This window comes from Strix uralensis, chromosome 34, assembly GCF_047716275.1.
Source record: "Strix uralensis isolate ZFMK-TIS-50842 chromosome 34, bStrUra1, whole genome shotgun sequence".
Taxonomy (NCBI): domain Eukaryota; kingdom Metazoa; phylum Chordata; class Aves; order Strigiformes; family Strigidae; genus Strix; species Strix uralensis.
The window spans coordinates 3318888-3336361 of record NC_134005.1 but is presented as its reverse complement, the minus strand read 5'-3'; the positions used below and the strand labels follow the sequence as shown (position 1 = coordinate 3336361).

At 57.2% G+C, this 17474-nt stretch overlaps 2 protein-coding genes across 10 annotated transcripts in view; one reads left to right on the top strand and one right to left on the bottom strand.

The window, feature by feature from the left end:
* LOC141936832 (uncharacterized) overlaps positions 1 to 17474 on the top strand; it is a 172982-nt gene that overhangs the window by 136310 nt on the left and 19198 nt on the right. The gene's annotated exons all lie outside the window — the stretch shown is intronic.
* LOC141936797 (maestro heat-like repeat-containing protein family member 7) lies at positions 3989 to 16829 on the bottom strand. 9 transcript variants are annotated; one of them, XM_074854090.1, is made up of 21 exons: positions 16704 to 16829; positions 16393 to 16571; positions 15235 to 15585; positions 14431 to 14491; positions 12462 to 12563; positions 11954 to 12001; positions 11271 to 11388; positions 10694 to 10802; positions 8735 to 10173; positions 8163 to 8291; positions 7975 to 8042; positions 7692 to 7841; positions 7382 to 7536; positions 6942 to 7089; positions 6499 to 6636; positions 6135 to 6311; positions 5635 to 5790; positions 5021 to 5122; positions 4541 to 4643; positions 4318 to 4380; positions 3989 to 4200 (listed from the first exon to the last, which is right to left on the bottom strand). In XM_074854090.1, exons 10-21 carry the CDS (start codon positions 8281 to 8283, stop codon positions 4067 to 4069), a joined length of 1515 nt encoding a protein of 504 aa, XP_074710191.1. In that variant the 5' UTR covers positions 8284 to 8291; positions 8735 to 10173; positions 10694 to 10802; positions 11271 to 11388; positions 11954 to 12001; positions 12462 to 12563; positions 14431 to 14491; positions 15235 to 15585; positions 16393 to 16571; positions 16704 to 16829; the 3' UTR covers positions 3989 to 4066. The 9 variants fall into 9 exon arrangements, with proteins under 9 accessions (XP_074710191.1, XP_074710189.1, XP_074710198.1 ...); XM_074854088.1 differs by having other exon boundaries at positions 8163 to 10173; XM_074854097.1 differs by lacking the exon at positions 8163 to 8291.

Sequence of the window (17474 nt, the reverse complement as noted above, 5' to 3'; positions counted from 1 at the left end):
AGTTCTCCCCTACCCCACATCCCCCCACAGCTCATCCAAATTCATACCAGACCTGCAGGTCACGCTGTCCAGGAAGGAAGTGGCACCTCAGCTGGCTGGAGCTGTCACCCACGGGCAGAGGTGGCTTATGTTGGCAACGCTTTAGAGCTTCCTTCAGCTCTATTTTCTGCTCCGATCCTCCCGTCTTTTATCACATTCCACCTCAGTTTCCCACTTGCAAAACACCAGCTGAGCAGCCCAGCCGGAGAAGGAGAACCCCCGGCGAGGAGCTGGGGATGGGGAGCCTTGGTGCTACCCCAAGGTGCACCCCGCTGCCTCCTGCCTTGGGCACTGGGTGTCTGGGTGGGTTTGCTGTGAGATGAGGCTTCCCAGCACTGATGCCCTGGTTTAAGTGCTACTTTAGACAGGTGTGTGCTGCCTTCCTCCAGTCCTGCTTGCAACGGGACAAGATTTTTCTCCTCACACTGCAGAGTTGCAGAAGCTGATGAAAAGCTGAGCTGGTTCAGCCTGGAGCTGGTGATTGCAGGCATGGTTTCTGAGCAGCAGGTGCGAGCCGATGGCACTCGTTACTCTGATTTATTACACTCTGCCATAAATTCGTAAGACCCCACTACCAGAAGAGATCAAAAATGGGCTACTTCAACAGGCCGTAGTTTGAGGAGCTTCTCCTTCCCCCCCCCTCTATAAAGAGCCTCACCCTGGGAGCTTGAGATGTCTTTAATTAAACAGAAGGTTTATACTGTCACCAGAAATAGAAGTCTGGAGATGCTGATGCCCTCATCGGGTGTTTCCTGCCATTGTCCTGGCTGTCGGTCCTAAAGCCTTCAAATATTGCAGGTGCTTCTGACAGACACAAGCAATGGCAGCTGAGTCTCATTTCCATGTGTTCCCCGGCGGGGGCACCTCTATCATGTCCCCAGCGTGGGAAACCAGCTTGGACCGCGGCTCTGTCATGGCAGCAGAACACGCGTGATGAACTGTTTCCTGCCAGTGCTGTGCTGGGGCCGAGAGACAAATCCATAGGAGGAAACATTTCCACTGAATGGGGGTTTTTTCCCCTTCAGTTTCACTCCTTTTGTCAGCACACTTACCTAGAGCAAATATTTAACTTCATTCTTACAAACAGTCCCCGCTGTTTTCAAGAGGAATGGAGAGTTCCTGCAGCACAGGCACCTGCTGCTTGTTGCAGGCTGGTAGCAACCCACTGTTTTAAACACAGCTGCAGCTACAAGCCCATACCCCTGACAGCCTGTTGGCCAGCACCCCAGCCCTTCTCCTGCCCTTTCCCTCGACCTGTTTTTAACACACACTCTCAAATCCGTGCTTTTTTTTCCCCCCCTCCCCCGGAGTTTTTCCAGTTTCTGTCTCCCTGTAGAATAAGAAGCCTTGACTCACGCTCTGTGCTGTGCTGGTGCGGAGGTGACCTGGCAGCAAGCAGAAATGCCTGTGTGATGCTGGGGGGACAAAAATAAGAGCCCCCTGATTTGGGAGGAGTGCTCCCAAAATGCCGTGGGGATGTTTAGATCCATTTAGGACATTTGTTTTCCTTCACTGGGTGTTTTTCTGGTTTGTCTCTCTCTCTCCTGCTGTAAAGTTCTGACTGCAAATAATAATTTATTAAAGAACTATAGAATTTATTATTAGTATCTCTTTTATTTTATTAAAACCAAACCACCCAACCACTCGTTTCGGTGGAAGCATGTTCTTTACCATGCAGGCTGCCACAGGTTGATTAGCCCACTGTCATGCTAAGAAAGGCTGTGCTGGTGGTGATGTTCTTCTGCCAGCCTCCAGGAAAAAAAAGAAAAAATCCATTTTTTTTACTTGGAGAACTGAAAATCAAGGTTAGTTTTACTGGCTGGAGCTCAGCTATAGCAAAGCTTGGGCCAAAATCTCTGCAGGTGTAAAGCAGTACAGCGGCTTTGGCCGGAGAGTGCTCGTGCCAGCTGAGCCAGATGGGTTTTATTGCTTGTTTGATCAAATTAAAGGAAGTTCGGGTCTCACGTCAATTCTGACAAAGAGATTTGTAAGCAGGAGCATTAAGGATGGCAAAAAGTCCTGCACGTGACCACTTGTTATTAAAAACGAATCAGACTTGCATGGTCAGCACAGGATCCCCGGGCTGTTACTGACCCTAAGACCTGTCCTCCTCCTGGGGAGGTCAAACAGGGCTGTTATTTGTGTGGTGTGAGCAGCGATCACCCCAAAACCTCAAACCTCCCCCGACAGCAGCGGGGCAGCACGAGGGCGGCCCTGGCTTGCACAGGGAGCTCCACGGCCCCGGCTGAGCCCCGGGCTCGGGCTCCCGGCTCCCCCCATGGCCCAGCACCACCAGCAGCAGCAGCCGCAGCAGCAGCCAGGAGCCTTTGGGGAGAAGTTCTTTCTGGCGCTGTCCCACGTGTGCGTGCAGCACACGCACCCCCACTTCTGCTGCTCCGACCTGTGCCGGATTGTTCCAGCCCTGCAGCGCACCCAGAGACTCCTGACTGCCCGGCCCGTGGGGAAATCAGATCCCCCTGATCAGGAGAGGGACGGAGGCGGGTCTGTCAGTGGCCGTGCTTCTGCTGTTTTAACATTGTTTTAACATTGTTTAGGCAGCGATAAACCAGCATGCAGGGAATAAATAATTAACGAAATGAGTCTTTCACAGGTCCCGCCCCTCCTGGTTGTCACCAGGCGCTGTTCTTCACATCCCCTTTCCTTAACCGCCGCCCGTTCTTCCACCTCCAGCCACCCTTTGACAAATGTTTCTTCTCATTTTCCTTGGGGTGTTTTCCCTTGAATTCCCCATCACGGGCATGCCGATACGTGTTAGGGCGAGCGGATTCTGGGGGGAATTACAGCTGCTGTTTGCAGATCGCGCTGCGGACCCGTGCTGGGGCAGGGGCCACCAAAGGCCACCCCCACCCCGGGAGAGAGAGCAGCTCTTGTCCGTGGGGAGCGAGCTGGGTGCTCCTCACGCCCCCCCAGCCCGGCACACGGGCTCCTCTCCCCGCTCTGTCCCCTCTGTCCTCTCTTGCCCTCTTCCAGCCTTCCCTTTCTTCATCCCTCACTTCTCCTCTGTCTCTTCCCCCTCTCTCTCCCCCTCTCTCTGGCCCTGGTCAGATACTTCCTTCACCCCCCCGCTATTGCGTTCTCCGAACACCAGAGCGAAAAGCGGGAAGAATTTCTTCACCGCGAAGGTTGTCACGCACCGGGACAGGCTGCCCAGGGAGGTGGTGGCGTCCCCAGCCCTGGGGGTATTTAACAGACGCGTAGACGTGGCGCTCGGGACGTGGTTTAGTGGTGGGTTCACCAGTGTTGGGTTCACGGCCGGACTCGGTGACCTTAAAGGTTTTTTCCAACCAGAATTATTCTGATTCTCCGATTCTATTAATTCTCTAGTGCTGTCTTGCACCCAGTAAGGGAACGCTACTGCTGGTACCTGAAGGGATTTTGGGGTTTTTTTGAGAGGCAAAATTGCCACTTGGTGTCGTGGTTTAACCCCAGTCGGCAACTAAGCACCTTCCCCCCCAGCAGGATGGGGGAGGAGAATTGGAAAGGGAAAAGTGAGAGAAGTGGTGGGTTGAGATAAGAACAGTTCAATAACTGAACTAAAATAACATCAATAATAATAAATTGTCATGAAAAGGAAAAATTAGCAAAGAGACGGAAATGAAACCTAAGGAGGACAAGTGATGGCAATGAAACCAACTGCTGACCACCAACCGACCAGTGCCCAGTCAAAACCAGCCCAGCTCCCCAGTACAGGAGAGGATTTTGGTGCTGGGACAAATGGCGACGTGCCAGCTTGGCGTGGGGGTGCCTTTTTGTGCCCTGAGACCCCTCGGGAGGGGCAGGATGGGCTAAAGCTTCCCTCCTCCTCCTCCTCCTCTCCGGGCTTTGTGGTCTCGCAGGACACCCCGGGTGCGGGTGTGCGGCCCTGGGGGCAGCGGCACAGGGACACTGCTCGGGGGCTCCCCGTGGGAAGGACACCGTGGGACTGGGCTTGTTGCTCCAGCTTGATTTAAAAAAAATTTTATTGAAGTACGGCCTTTCCCCGAGAACTGCACCTCTCCGAGGCTCATCAGGCGCAGCACCACAGCGACCGCAGGCTCCATCCTGACCTTGGCTTCTGCTTTAGAGCTGTCAGGATGAGGACGGTCTGAGCTGCCAGGCACCTGATGGAGTGCTCAGCGTCGTTCTCCAAGGACTGGAGGGCTGCGAGAGAAGGAAACAGAGCAGAGGTGAACCCCCCCTGCCTGCAGAGACCCCAGGAGCCCAGGCTCTGTCCCCTGCCCCACCAGCCCCCGCCAGCACAGCACTGCCCCTACTCACCACTCTGGCAGATCTCCCACAGCTTCTCCAGCCTGAGGATCCTCCAGCGCCGCGCAGCAAGCCCTGGGGCACAGAGCTCCTGTCAGAGCTCTGCTCCCCATCGGCAGGGCTGTCCCCCAGCAAGGACAGCACCCGAGGGTGCTGGGAACCAGCAAGACTCCCAGCGAGCCCCACCAGTGGGGACTGGGGCCGGGCGACCAGAAACGGGTCCCCGGGAACTCACCGATGAACCTGACGGCCGCCTCTCGCATGCTGGCCTGAGGGTTCTCCACGTAGAGCAGGCTCTGGAGCAGATACTCGTCTGCACTGTTCCTCTTGTGCGTTATCTGAGGGAGCACAAGGGCACGGGGCTGGTACGGTCCCTCCGCAGCCGTCCGGACCAGTCCCTCCTGCCAGCACCCCGCTCCCTCCCAGTGACTCCCGTCTCCCAGCCAGGAGCCCCGTGGGGCTGAGGGTCAGAGAGAATCGCAGGCAGAGGGGGCTGGGGGTGCTGAGACCCCTCCATCCCGCTGCCAGGGCCCAGATGGGCCGGGGTCTCGTGGAGAAGAGCCCTTGGGGGGTGCGTGCTGGAGGGCAGGGAAGGAGGATGGAGCTGGAGCAGCGGGGCTGGAGCAGGGCGGCGATGCAGAGCGGCACAGCCCCGTCCACGGCACGGCTGCAGCCCCCGTCCAGCCCGGCCCGGGGCTTTGGGGGTTGTCCTCACCAAGTACTCTCCGATCAGGGGTGTCTGCCCTGTCTCGGCCAGGAAGCTGAGCCTCCTCCAGCCCAGGAACTCTGCACAGGCGCGGAGGGTGTCCCAGGAAGCCTGCGGAGAAGCAGAAGCTTGGAGATGGCACCAGAGCCCAGGGAAGGAGACCTGGCATCCTCCTCCTCTGGGCCTGGCTTTGAGCTGCGCAGATGGGGTGATCCCGGGATTGGATCCCCCTTCATTCCTGGGGCCATCCCGCGCTCTGGGAGCTGGCCCTGACACCCGGGGGGTCTTTGGGCACAGCCCTGGGGGACAGGGATGGGGGCTCAAAGCACACAGAGCCCGTGGGGACTCGTGTGCTCGGTGGCCACGGGCCGCTGCTGAGCAGGGAAATGTCTGTGCCCAGTTCTCCGGCCCTGCTGGTGCTGGGGCTGCAGGGACCCTTCCTCTGGGCTGGGGGCCCCCCACCTCCCCCTCCAGCTCAGCAGCAGGGGGGAAGGAGGCTGGTGGAGGTGGGACCGGCGCAGCGGGACCCTGCGGTGACACACAATCCCATTGTCCCTCACGGCCAGGCCACCCCCGTGGTGTCAGCACGCCCTTCCCCGTGACACCAGTCACTGATCTCTGACCTTGGCCACGCTCTCGATCTTCTCGTTGGTGTGGAAGAACAGCGGCAGCAGCGCACCCTGCACTTTCTTCACCATTTTTTTGGTGTTTCTCCCCACCGCGGTCTTCATCACGTCTTCGAAGAGGCGGATGGAGAGCTCCCGCACCCGGCTGGACTCCTGGCAGGGAGGAGGACAGAAGGAGCTCAGCATCAGCCGCTCCTCGCCCACGGGGAGCAGGGGCGTTAGCGTGGCTGGGGGGAGAGGAGCTGCCCCAGGGTCGGATCCTGAACGCAGGAGCCGTCGGCCAGACCTGCAGCTGCGGCTCAACGGCCCCGGAGCCCTGAAAGGCCTCGGAAGAGGAGCGGGGAGGGGAATAGCCTGGAAAGGCCACGGAAGGAGAGTGGGAAGAGCCCCAAAAGGCCACGCAAGAGGAGCCAGGGGGACATCCCTGCCCAAATGCTGCCCGCAGGGCCGGGCTGAACGTCCTTCACCCATCGCCTCAGCTCCGCCTCCCGCCTTACATCATCGAAGAGGAGCAGGAGCTTCTCCGCCAGCCTCAGAGCGATGAGCTTGGCCTCTTCCCTCTTCATGTGAGGAATCACGTTGATGAAGAGCATCAGGGCCTTCATCCTGATATCGCTGTTGGCTGCCAGCAGGTTCTCCATGATGTCGGGCAGCAGCACCAGCATTTTCCTGGCCTGTACGGAACACACCGGTCACCTTCTTGTGAAGTGGTGAAAGACCCGCCCCAGGCACCCCCCAGCCCCTCCAGAGCAGGGAAGGTGCTTGGAGCCGTCACCCCGCACCCTCCCGGCCGGGGCCAAGCCACCGCATCCCCCAGGCCCCGGCTACCAACTTGGCTCCCCTTGCCGACCCCCCACTCACCGTTTCGGGTGTTTTTGAGAGTGTCGTGAGGCCCGCGAGCACGAGAGAGAGCATCACCGGGCTGGGACGCCTCAGGTACCTCTGGGTTTTGTAGAGGGCAGCAAACTGCTTGTTGTCAATGACAGCGTTGGCCAGCAGCTAAAATGGAGACAGTGGTGAGAGACCAGCAGAGCTGCGGGGCTCCCTCCCCTGCACCGGTACGGCCCGTGGCAAGGGTCTCCTCTCCCCTTGAAGCCACCTCCGAGTCCCCACATCTCTGTCCCGGGGCCAGAGCCGGGCAGGGGGATGCAGGCAGGGTGGAAGGCAGAGCGCTGCCTGCGCTGGGACAGGCTTGGTGGGGCCAAATCAGCATCAGGTGGGCCCGAGTGTGTGGCACAGGGGTCTGGGAGGAGGAGGAGGAGGAGGAGGAAGGCAGAGCGCTGGAGCTGAGCGTGGTCACTCACAACCAAGGGGTAGATGCAGGCGTCGTCCGCGGCACAGCTGAACACCCTGCGCAGCCGCCAGTCCCGCAGCACGCGGAGCAGCTCCGACACGACTCTCCACAAAGCCCAGGGCACGGAGATCATCACCTCCCACATGGCCACGGCAGCGCTGCGGAGCCAGAGCCAACTCGGTCAGCAGAGCTGCCTCGGCTCCTCCAGACCCCGGCCCTGCCCACCCCCCTCATTTCGGGGTGCCCGGGGAGGCAGAGGGGGTGAGGTTCTGTTCCCCATGGGGCAGGGGCTCCGCTTTGGCCGGCTCTGGCTGGAGTGGGAAGCGTGGTGGGATGGAGAGCCCTGCTCCTCGGGGATATCCCACAGTTTTCCGTGGGTCTGGCAGCCAGAGAGTCTCTGGGCCACTCTCCCCGTGGGGAACGAGCCTTCAAGGCTGTCGGGGCCGGTACCTGTCACACGTTGGAGAGATGACCAACAGGCTCCTGACCACCTCCCTGGGGCTCCACTTGGTCAGCAGCAGCAGCAGCGAGTCCAGGCTGTGCCGGGCCGGCTCCGTGCGGATCTGCTCCACGTTTGTGTGGATGCATCTCAGGACTTCTGGCACCTGGAGGGGACACGGGTGAGGATGGTGCTGCCCTTCCCATCCCTCCCTGCTGCCTTGACATGGCTTCGGGTGCCCGAGAGAGCCGGGTTAGGGCAGGAAGAACAAGACTTGACACGGTTTGACACGGAAGGACAGTCCAGCCACGGGGCACTTACATCCGTCAGCCAGGACGCCGGGTCTGTCATGGCCGTGTCCACGACGTCGCTGCCCATCTGCCTGTCGTGGACATCGTCTGCCGTCAAGGCCTCGATGGCCACGAGGAGAACATCTGTCTTCTGAGAAGGCTGGAGGTATTCGCCAAACACCTACAGGTGGAGGGACGGGGGGGGAAGATGTGTCACGCTGAGCTTGGCTGAGCAGCTCGGCCACCTCTGGGTCCCCTTGCTCGCACAAGCCGATGCCACGGACAAGGGTCCCGGGGAGGGGGGAGCTCGTTACCGTAGTCATGTCGCTGCTCTCATAATCCCATCCCGGTTTCTCTGGCATCTCCTCTGGCAGCGTCTCGTCTACACAGAAACACGGAAGAGTCGGTAAGACAACGGCCATCTTGGCCAACCAGCCTCCCAAAGGGTGAAAAGAGCTTGAAACGGGGGAAACGGGGTCCTGGCGTCGGCCCCCTCACTCACCGATCCGCAGCGGCAGGACCGTGGTCACCTCGCAGGGCTCCAGCGGAGAGCTGCTCTCCTGGGGAGCCCCCACCTCCTCCTCCCAAACCACCCTGGGACTGCTGGGGGGTCTCTCTGCCATCCTCAAAACTGGGTGAGGGACAGTGGGGGGGGTTCAGCTTTAGGGAGTGACGGGAAAAGACGTGGGCTGTGCTCAGGAGTCTCCTCGCTGCGCTCCTGCCCTGTCCCTTCCCCGTCTTGTCAGACGCTGCGGGGCTGCGCTGCTTAAATACGGTGCCGTGGGGTGACACGGAGTGATGTCACAAAGGGGTGTCACAAAGGGGGGTCACACTGTGACCTGTCACCCAGGCTGGGTGGGGCAGGGGTTCCGCTGCAGGGGGTAGGGACCCAGCTCGCCACTGGGCCACGGCTCCTCTTGGGGTGTCCCCAGCCCCCCATCATGTCCCCTCAGGACCTTCCCGTACCCCCCGGCTCGTCCCAGAGGGTTCACACACCCCGGCACGGCCCCCGGACCTTCTGCTTCGATCCCGACAGAAACACTCCAGACTGCCCCGTCTCTACTTTGCGCTCACCTGGAGCGTTTGCTCGCCTGTCTCCCGTTCTCTCCCACACTCCCAGAGTAGCTTTAATCTGCTACAGCAGTGTCCTGGTTTCAGCTGGGATAGTTCATTTTCTCGAGCTGGGAGGGAGCACAGCCGCAGTGCTGTGTTTTGTGATGGCGGCATCTTCCTTCTGTCGGGATCGCTGGCCGGGAGCGGGCTGTTGGTCGGTGGGTGGTGAGCAGTCGCCTTGTGCATCACCCATTTGTACTTTCCATTGTTGTTATTTTTTTGCTTTACTACCTCAACCTACGAGTTTTCCGTGTGTCCCTCCACTCTCTTGCCCCATTCCCCCGACGGGGGGAGGGAGAGCGACCGGCTGCGTGGTGTTTGGCTCCGACCGAGTTCAAACCACGAGAGTCCTTTTTGGTGCCCAGCGTGGGGCTCGAAGGGTTGAGATAACGGCAGATCGGGTCAGTGGGTCAGAACCGTTTGTTAGGAGCATTCATTAGATTGGCTTAGCAATTGCTGGGCACAATGTCGATCGCTTGGCTCCTTAAAATTTCTTCTCCTCATTTCACACAGAATCACAGAATCATTCAGGTGGAAAAGACCCTCGGGATCATCGAGTCCAACCCACAGCCATGGCAAAGGTCCCTGGGGAAGGTCCCTCCCATGGGACCACGCTGGGCTGATCTCAGCGCCACTGGCCAACTGCCAAACCCTTCTCCCCCTGCTGCGGTTGCAACCGATTAAAAAAGTCGACGCTCTTTTGCAACTTTCCCCCTTTATTTTTATTCCTCTTTTTCCTGATGGCTCCAGCCAGGGCCTCTCCGGCCCGGGGAGATCTGCTCCTCAGCACGAGGCATCGCGGGGAGCCGGGTCCCCTCATCCCTCCATCGGTTGCCCCAAAGCCCGGGTGTTCATCGAGGGGCTCCTCGAGCAGGTTGGCCTCGGAGTTCCACGTCCGGAATCGTTTTCCCACGTTACTGCAACACCGGCCAGAAGTTCTGAGGAGGAAACTTCACAACACTCTCCATCTTATCCTCCGTAGCGGCCACTCGGGCCCGTCGCAGGAGGCCTCCTCGAGCAGGCTGGCCTCAGAGCTCGTCGTCGACAAAACAGCTATGACGGGTGTTCCGAAGTACGAGGCCTCCTGAGGAGGGGAGGGCTTGGCTTTCCGGGTCTTTGCAGCTGCCAGCATTTTTTCCACCATTCCTTGTCCTCGTCTTACTTGTCCTCCCCATCCTCCTCCTTTTTCCCCCCATTCTCCTTCTCCTCATCCTCCTCGTCCCCATCCTCCTCCTTTTCCATTTCCTTTTCCTCCTCCTCTGCAGCTCTGAGCCGTCAATGCCTGCGCTTGGGCTCGGCTCTGCCTTGACGCTCGGTCTTTGAGCGCAGCTTTGCCCTTGGCTTGGCCGGTCCCAGGCTGCTTTTCTCCAGAGGAATCCCCCAGGATCACCGGCTGCTGCCTGGAAGGACACAACGGCAGAGAGGTCTCTACCTGAGCACATGCTGGGTTTGGGGCCGCATCCTGCCCCCCATGACCCTCTTTGTGCCTCTTTGTGAGGAACGAAACCCCCTGAGCCGGGCCCCACGGCTGACACACGGCTGTCCCCGTGTCCCCAGGCCACGCTGGGGCTCTCCTGAAGGGCTGGAGAAGATCCAGCCCTGTGAAACTGGGGGTCCCACTAGCCCCATCCCACCCCTCCGATGGGTGGTGATGGACGGCGAGTGCTTGGGGCTGGGGAATGGGCTCTGGCTGGGTCAGAAAAGTCACAGAACCACAGAATAGTTTGGGTTAAAAGGGACCTTTAAAGGTCCCTTTAGTCCAACCCCACCCCTGCCACGGCCAAGGACATCTTCAACCAGAGCAGGTTGCTCCGAGCCCCGTCCAACCTGACCACGAATGTTCCCAGGAATGGGGCATCCACCACCTCTCTGGGCAACACGACCCTGTGCAGACCCCCAGCCCTGAGCCTTCAGCCTCACCTGACCGAAGACTTTATCTTCTTCCTCTTCTGCCCTGTGATCTCCCGGAACTGTGGTGGTTCCTGGTTAGGCGAGCTTGGAGCAGCGAACGCAGGACATCCCTCTGGAACTGGGAGGAGAAACCTCGTCAGAAGAGCATCGCTGGGCCGCTGCCGGCCCCGGTGACACGCAGGGGTGCTCCGGCCCCTTCCCCAAGGTCCAAGAGGGCCGTTCTGCTCCACTCGCAGCCGCCATCGCAGCCTCTCTGCCCCCAGTTCCCCATTGCCGTGGTTTTGCGACGGCATCGTCAGCTCCCGGTGTGGGAAGGGGGAGTGGGGAGGTGACAGGGACTCTTTGGGGGGTCGTTTCTTGGCGGGGAGGAGGCAGTCTTGGATCACCATCCTCCCACCGCACCCTTGGGCGCATCCCACCCCGGGGCTCCGTGTTGGTGAAGCCAATGAGTCGTTAGGACAAACGGCTGTGCCGAGCTGGGGGGAAGCTTTGGCACAAGTCTTTGACACTCAGCGCTGGTGATTTCCAAGTCAAATGACAGAATTTGGTTGCCCGCACTGTGGAAAGGAGCCGGGAGCTGCTTTACCTTGTCCAAGAGGTGGCAGAAACTCTCTTCTCGTCTCCTCATCCTTGTCTCGAGGACTTGTCTCGAGGTCCTGAGAAGAGCCCTGAGAGGTGGTTTGTGCACAAACTCCATTTCAAGCCTGGGAACGAGAAGACACCGCCGTGACCCAGAGCACCACCAGCCCTTGCCGCTCGCCGTGCTCACCGGCAGATTTTGGCATTGCCGTAAAGACTGGTTTTTTTCCCCAACTCTACCATGTTTTTCCCCAAGTCCACCATGCCCCATCCCCAAGCACAGTCCTGGGAAAAGGAGTCACCCAGCAAAGAGTCCAGGCCACCATGGGAAGGAAGTGTTGCCTAAATTCCTTGGTCCTACCCATTACAGGATCCCAGTTATTTAGATTTTCCATTACACTGAGCCATCACAAATGCATGGCTAGGTAGGCTTTTTTTTAAAAAAAGTTGCTCAAATTAATCAGATCTAGTAATAAATGAATGCAGGAAAGGCTTTTGCCTTTACAATCCTTTCATCCCTGTCTCCTGATTACGCTTCCCTCTACTGCTGCCCAAATCCAGATGGTTTATGCTTTGGGCCATTTGTTTCACGTACAGAAACTTTGTTTTCTGCCTCTTCTTTTCTTCCATGATTCGATATTTCTCAGCATGACACAGTTCTGCTGCTGTGTTCACTGGTAACATTCTCACCTGCCCACGCTCTGCGCTGGGTTTCTGTCCAGCTCCAAATCCAGGCTGCTATGACAGAAACTCCGAGTTAGTTTCTCACATTTGGAAAACTTCCCTTCTGTAACTGTCAGTGAGGCTTGAAACTGCCCCCACTGGCTGATAGACCAAACCCTTTCTCGTGGTTACTCAAGGAGGTTGTGGGGTCTGATGTCTTTACACTCGAGTTTCATGGCTGTCTTCATCAGCAAATAATTTAAATATGGGGGAAGCAGCAGCAGGCAGAGAATTCACTCTGAGAATGAACCATTTCCTCTGAACCAAAACACTACTGGGACCAGAGGTTACAGCGTCTGCATTTTGTAGAAGTTTTGGAAGGTTCTTGGGAAGATTATCCCTATGTTGTGACTACAGAGAAAGGGAATTTGCCTGCAGCGGAGCAATCTGCCAAAGCAAGTTTTGGCAGAACTGGGAGGAGGTGAAACACTGAAACCCCAAAAGTGTGCTGCCCCCGAATCCCGTTGCACTGTACCTGGGGAGCAGGTGGCATTCGACCTACACACGTGCTCTGGTGTGTATCTCCCACGGGGCTGCCAGCAAGCCAGAGAGAACAGAGGGAAGGTGCAGAATGTTTCTAGAGAAAGATGCAAGAATACGTGGTTAAAAACCAAAATAAACTAAAAAAGAAATACTGTACTGAAGAAAGTACTAGTTAACAAGGAGCAGTGGGAATAAATGGATGAAAGGGAACATTTGCGACGGCCTGGAAAGGCTACTCAAAGAAAAGGCAACACTTTTAGCACAGGTCACCTCCTCCCCTCCACCCGCGGTTTCGAAACCTACTTTGTAAAACCCAATTATGTGTTTCCTTCCCCGGATCAGGCATTTCCCCATCCTCCTTCACCCAGAATGCCTGTTCAGTTCATGAGAACCGTGCTGCCTTTTGACGAGAGCATCCGAGAGAACCAGGCTGTCCCTCAGCACCCTGCATGTGGTTCCCTGCGTTCAGCCCACTGCAGTCACTCCCGTCACGCTGGAATTTGTTCAGTTTTCTCTGTCTTTCTGCACATCCCAACCCCCACTGCATTAGTGCTAGAAGGCTGACGAGTGTGGAAAGATCTGTCAGCATAGTTTTTAAATGCCCAGCTCACATCATTGCAATTTTCTTTGCAGATTTAGGAGGGAACTGCTCAGGTTCAAAGGGTGATCGCAGCTCGTGATCGTGTTGCCAAATAGAAGGCTCAGAGCAATGTATCCAGCACGGCTGGTGCTGCTGCAGTGCTCTGTGCTCTCAGGGAAGAGCACTGTAGTGCATTTCTCAAGGCAATTAGAAAGGTGTGGGAAAAACCCCTTTTCCTTCAAAAAAGGGAAAATAAAATCTTTTTATTGGGTGCACAGTTAAGCACTACTTCTGTACTCCCCGTCCATCCCCTCCCTTCACTTTTTGGGTACGACCTGAAGGACTCAGACAGAACGGCCTGTACTGCTCCGTTGTTAGAGGGGGACGTACTGGAACTTGTAGGCTACAAACCTTGGGAGGCCTGATAAAGGGAAGAGAAAAGCACTGAGAAAAGTGCTGATATGGTGAAGAATTGCTAACCTGTGAGTCATGCTTGATAAAGGGCCGAAGACGGTGCAGACAGCTAGGAATTTAGAGTTTTTTACAGGAGTGGCTTAGTTGCTATTAGTCCAATTGCTAAAGTTTCAGTAGCTACCGATTAGCGCGTGCTGATAAGAATTCTGAAGCATAGCAACCAGTCAATTTAACACACGCATCTTCTGATTTTCTATAAAAATGAGTGTTACATGTAATAAAGTGAGAACTTTGCTTCCATCAAGCCTGTCTCCCGTCTCTCAGTTGCGGCATTCACTCCTTCTGACTAACAAACTCGCTGATTTCTAAACATTTCTGAATTCCAAACTCATTGGCTGTTGTCTTGCCCCACTCGCTTGCTCTTAAATCTTTGGCTTTTGGTGGGAGAAGAGGTAAAAAACTTCTCTGTAAAATTTATACGACCAAAACGGGAACAAAATTATTAGTTTTTATTGCCTGCGATGGCATCTAGCACGTAACACGGAATGGGACTTGAGGTGTTTCCGCGTTGTTCAGAATGATACGGATTTGCCTCCACTGTGTTATCACCGGAGTTTGGGTGGATAGCAAATTAGGGAATCTCAGGGAAATCGATGCCGCTCCCTCAGGAATCCCACGTTGCAGCACACTGTCTCTAGGTCACCACTTGCTAAGGGAAATATGCGAACACTGGGGTTTTGTGGCCTCTAGAAACGTGCTTCTGTTAAACAATTGAAAGCGACTACATCTTCCCTTCTGGACCTTTCCAGAACATACAGTCTCACAAAGTACACCACAGACGGGGGTTATTCTTCTCAAACGGTGCCCACATTATCCATATTTTACACACACTCAGGAGTCAGTATGAACAAAAACTAGTTCTGGTTTTCACAGGGCTTCTCTTGAGGGACAAACCCATCTCACTCACCTGAATGCAGCAAAGACAGGAATTGTCATTCGGTGCGTTTATCTCTGGGCCTCAAAGGAACCTGTAACACACATGAAGAAAACCCTTGTTTTCTTGGGCTTTAAGCAAGATGACTTCTTTAGGGATGAATGGGAAGTACAGCTCTCGAGAAACACAGACACGTGTTTTCATCAGCGTGGGAAAAAACAAGTATGATCACTCAGTTTTAAATGTGTTTTCATTCTGACTGATCCCACAGCAAAGAACCTGGAGGAAATGGCCTTATTTTCAGTTTCAACAATGCTGGAAAGGGCAAGAAATGAGAACCTGACAGCACCACGGTTTTTCACTGTAAAATTAGATGATCAAAGTGTTATTTCTGGCCGTCATTGCTGCATCCTATGAAAAATCTCTTTATAAGCAGAGAGGTGGGGTTGCTTTTATTCCCTTTGCTCGTCACATCATTTCAATTGTATTTCAGGCAAACTGCCCAGTGCCTGCAGTGTGCCACAGCCCGCAGCCCCCGAACAGCCCTCCCAGCTCTGCAGCACCAAGGCTGCGCTGTGTCGCTTTTCAGGAGTTAGATACTATCCAGTAGGAACAGATGATCAGCTTCAGAGAGCGGGGCCTCTCTCACTGCTACACTTCTTAAGCGAGTAAATGTTCAGTCAGGACGATTCAAGGGAAAGCGGGCACCTTCTCCTTGAGAATGACTTACAGCATCACAGTTATTTCACGTCTGGTATATTTACCCTGTTACTCCTTTCCATCAGTATATATACTTAACTGCATTTCTCGAGAAGGAGGAATTTTATTGCTTTTTACCTTGGATAGGCCCTTCTGTCAGTGCTGGCAGAATGCACCTTCCCCGGCCTTCCTGGGGAATCGCTCGGCGCTGCTGAGGCCGCCCCCGAGTGCTGTGTCCAGCGCTGGGATCCCCAGGACAAGAGAGGCGGGGACAGACTGGAGAGAGTCCGGGGATGGGCCACGAAGGGGATGGAGCACGAGGCTGAGCGAGCCGGGGCTGTGCAGCCTGTGGAAGGCTCAGGGGGATCTTGGCAATGTGCACCAACACCCGATGGGATGGAAGGAGGCAGACGGAGCCACGCACTCCTCAGCAGCACCCACCAACAGGGCAAGAGGCAACGGGCACAAATGAAACACATAAAACCCCACCTGCACACACGAAAACACACTTTTTGTTACTGCGAGGGTGGGTCAAACACTGGCACTGGCTGCACAGAGAGGCTGTGGAGTCTCCAGCCTTGGAGTTACTCAAAATCCAACCGGACATGGTCCTGCACAACTGGCTCTGCTGGCGCAGGGGGGGTGGACTCGATGACCTCCAGAGACCCCTTCCCACCTGAACCCCTCAGGGAATTCACAGAATCACAGAACTATCTGCGTTGGAAAAGCCCTTGAAGATCCTCCAGTCCAGCCATGAACCTCACCCTGACCGTTCCCAACTCCACCAGATCCCTCAGCGCTGGGTCAACCCGACTCTTCAACCCCTCCAGGGATGGGGACTCCCCCCCTGCCCTGGGCAGCCCATTCCAACGCCCAACAGCCCCTTCTGCAAAGAAATCCTTCCTAAGAGCCAGTCTGACCCTGCCCTGGCGCAGCTTGAGGCCATTCCCTCTTGTCCTGGCGCTGGTTCCTTGGCTCAAGAGACTCATCCCCCCTCTCTGCACCCTCCTGTCAGGGAGTTGCAGAGGGCCATGAGGTCTCCCCTCAGCCTCCTCTTCTCCACACTAAACCTCCCCAGTTCCCTCAGCCGCTCCCCATCAGACCTGTGCTCCAGACCCTGCACCAGCTCCGTTGCCCTTCTCTGGACACGCTCGAGTCATTCAATGGCCTTTTTGGAATGAGGGGCCCAAAACCGAACCCACTCATCGAAGGGCGGCCTCCCCAGTGCCGAGCCCAGGGGTCAGATCCCTTCCCTGGCCCCGCTCCCTGCTGCAAAATTCCTTCGCAGCCGCTCACCCAAACGCCCTCGCTCCACCACGGCCCTGGCAGCCCCGCTCTGAACGCAGCGCCGGGCGGTACAAATCCTGTCGCCAGGTGCAAAGTCTGAGTTGCTTAAGGAAGAGCTTCATGGCGGTGAACTGCCACTGACTGCCCTGCGGGAAGATCGGTGCTGTGCCACGCCGGACAAGTATTGGCTGGAAAAAAACACCCAACCCCCCTTGAAAACCCCGCAAAAAACCCAACGCACCCCGCAACGCCTCAAACCCCTCCCCCAGAGCCCTCCCCCCATCCCACCCCCACCGCCCAAAATAAAGAAGCAAAGAGACCTTATTGCCTGTGCTCTGTGCCAGCAGCGTTACACACACTTTCCCTTGGACTCTCCGAAGGGTGTTTCCGCGCGGCGCGGATCGCAGCTGCCGGGCCCAACACCGGGAAGTCACCCCGCACGCAGCCTCACGGGCTGAATTGGGCAGAAAAAGGGTTTATTTGTGAGAGGAAGCGCGGCTGCACGGCCCTGCCCCGCGGCTGGCTCCGGCGCCGGGCTCTGCTCAGAGCCGCGGCTTCCGGGCGGGGTCCTGCCGTGCCCGGGGCGTCCCTGTGCCCGCCGGCACGCGCGGGTCAGGCGCTGGGCCGGGCACCTCTAGCGGGGGCCTTGCCGGAGCTGCCCCGGCCCCGCCCCGCCCCGGGACGCTCTTTCCGCCGGCGGCGGCGCGTGCAGGTACCGCGCGGCGCGGGAAGGGCCCGGCCGGGGCTGACCGGCGCCTGGGCCCGGGGGGGGGTGTCGGGGGGTCTCCGGGCCCGGCCGCTCGTCCCAGCGGGGCGGGGGAGCCGGCAGCGGGGCTGAGCGGGCGATCGAGTGCCGGGGGAAGAACCGGCGGGTGCTCGGAGGGGAATCGGTGCCTCTGCTCGGGCACTGAGCTCGGTGCGTGCGGCCTCGGCAGGGCCGGGGGGAGGAAACGCGGCGAGAAGTGTCTGAGGGGCAGAAACGAACTCGGTACCTTCCGGGGCAAAAAACCGCAGCGGGCAGAGCTGTTGAGGTTCTTCTGCTAAAGAAGCTGCCAGGTCTGGGAACGCTGCCTCTCTCTAGAGAGGGAATC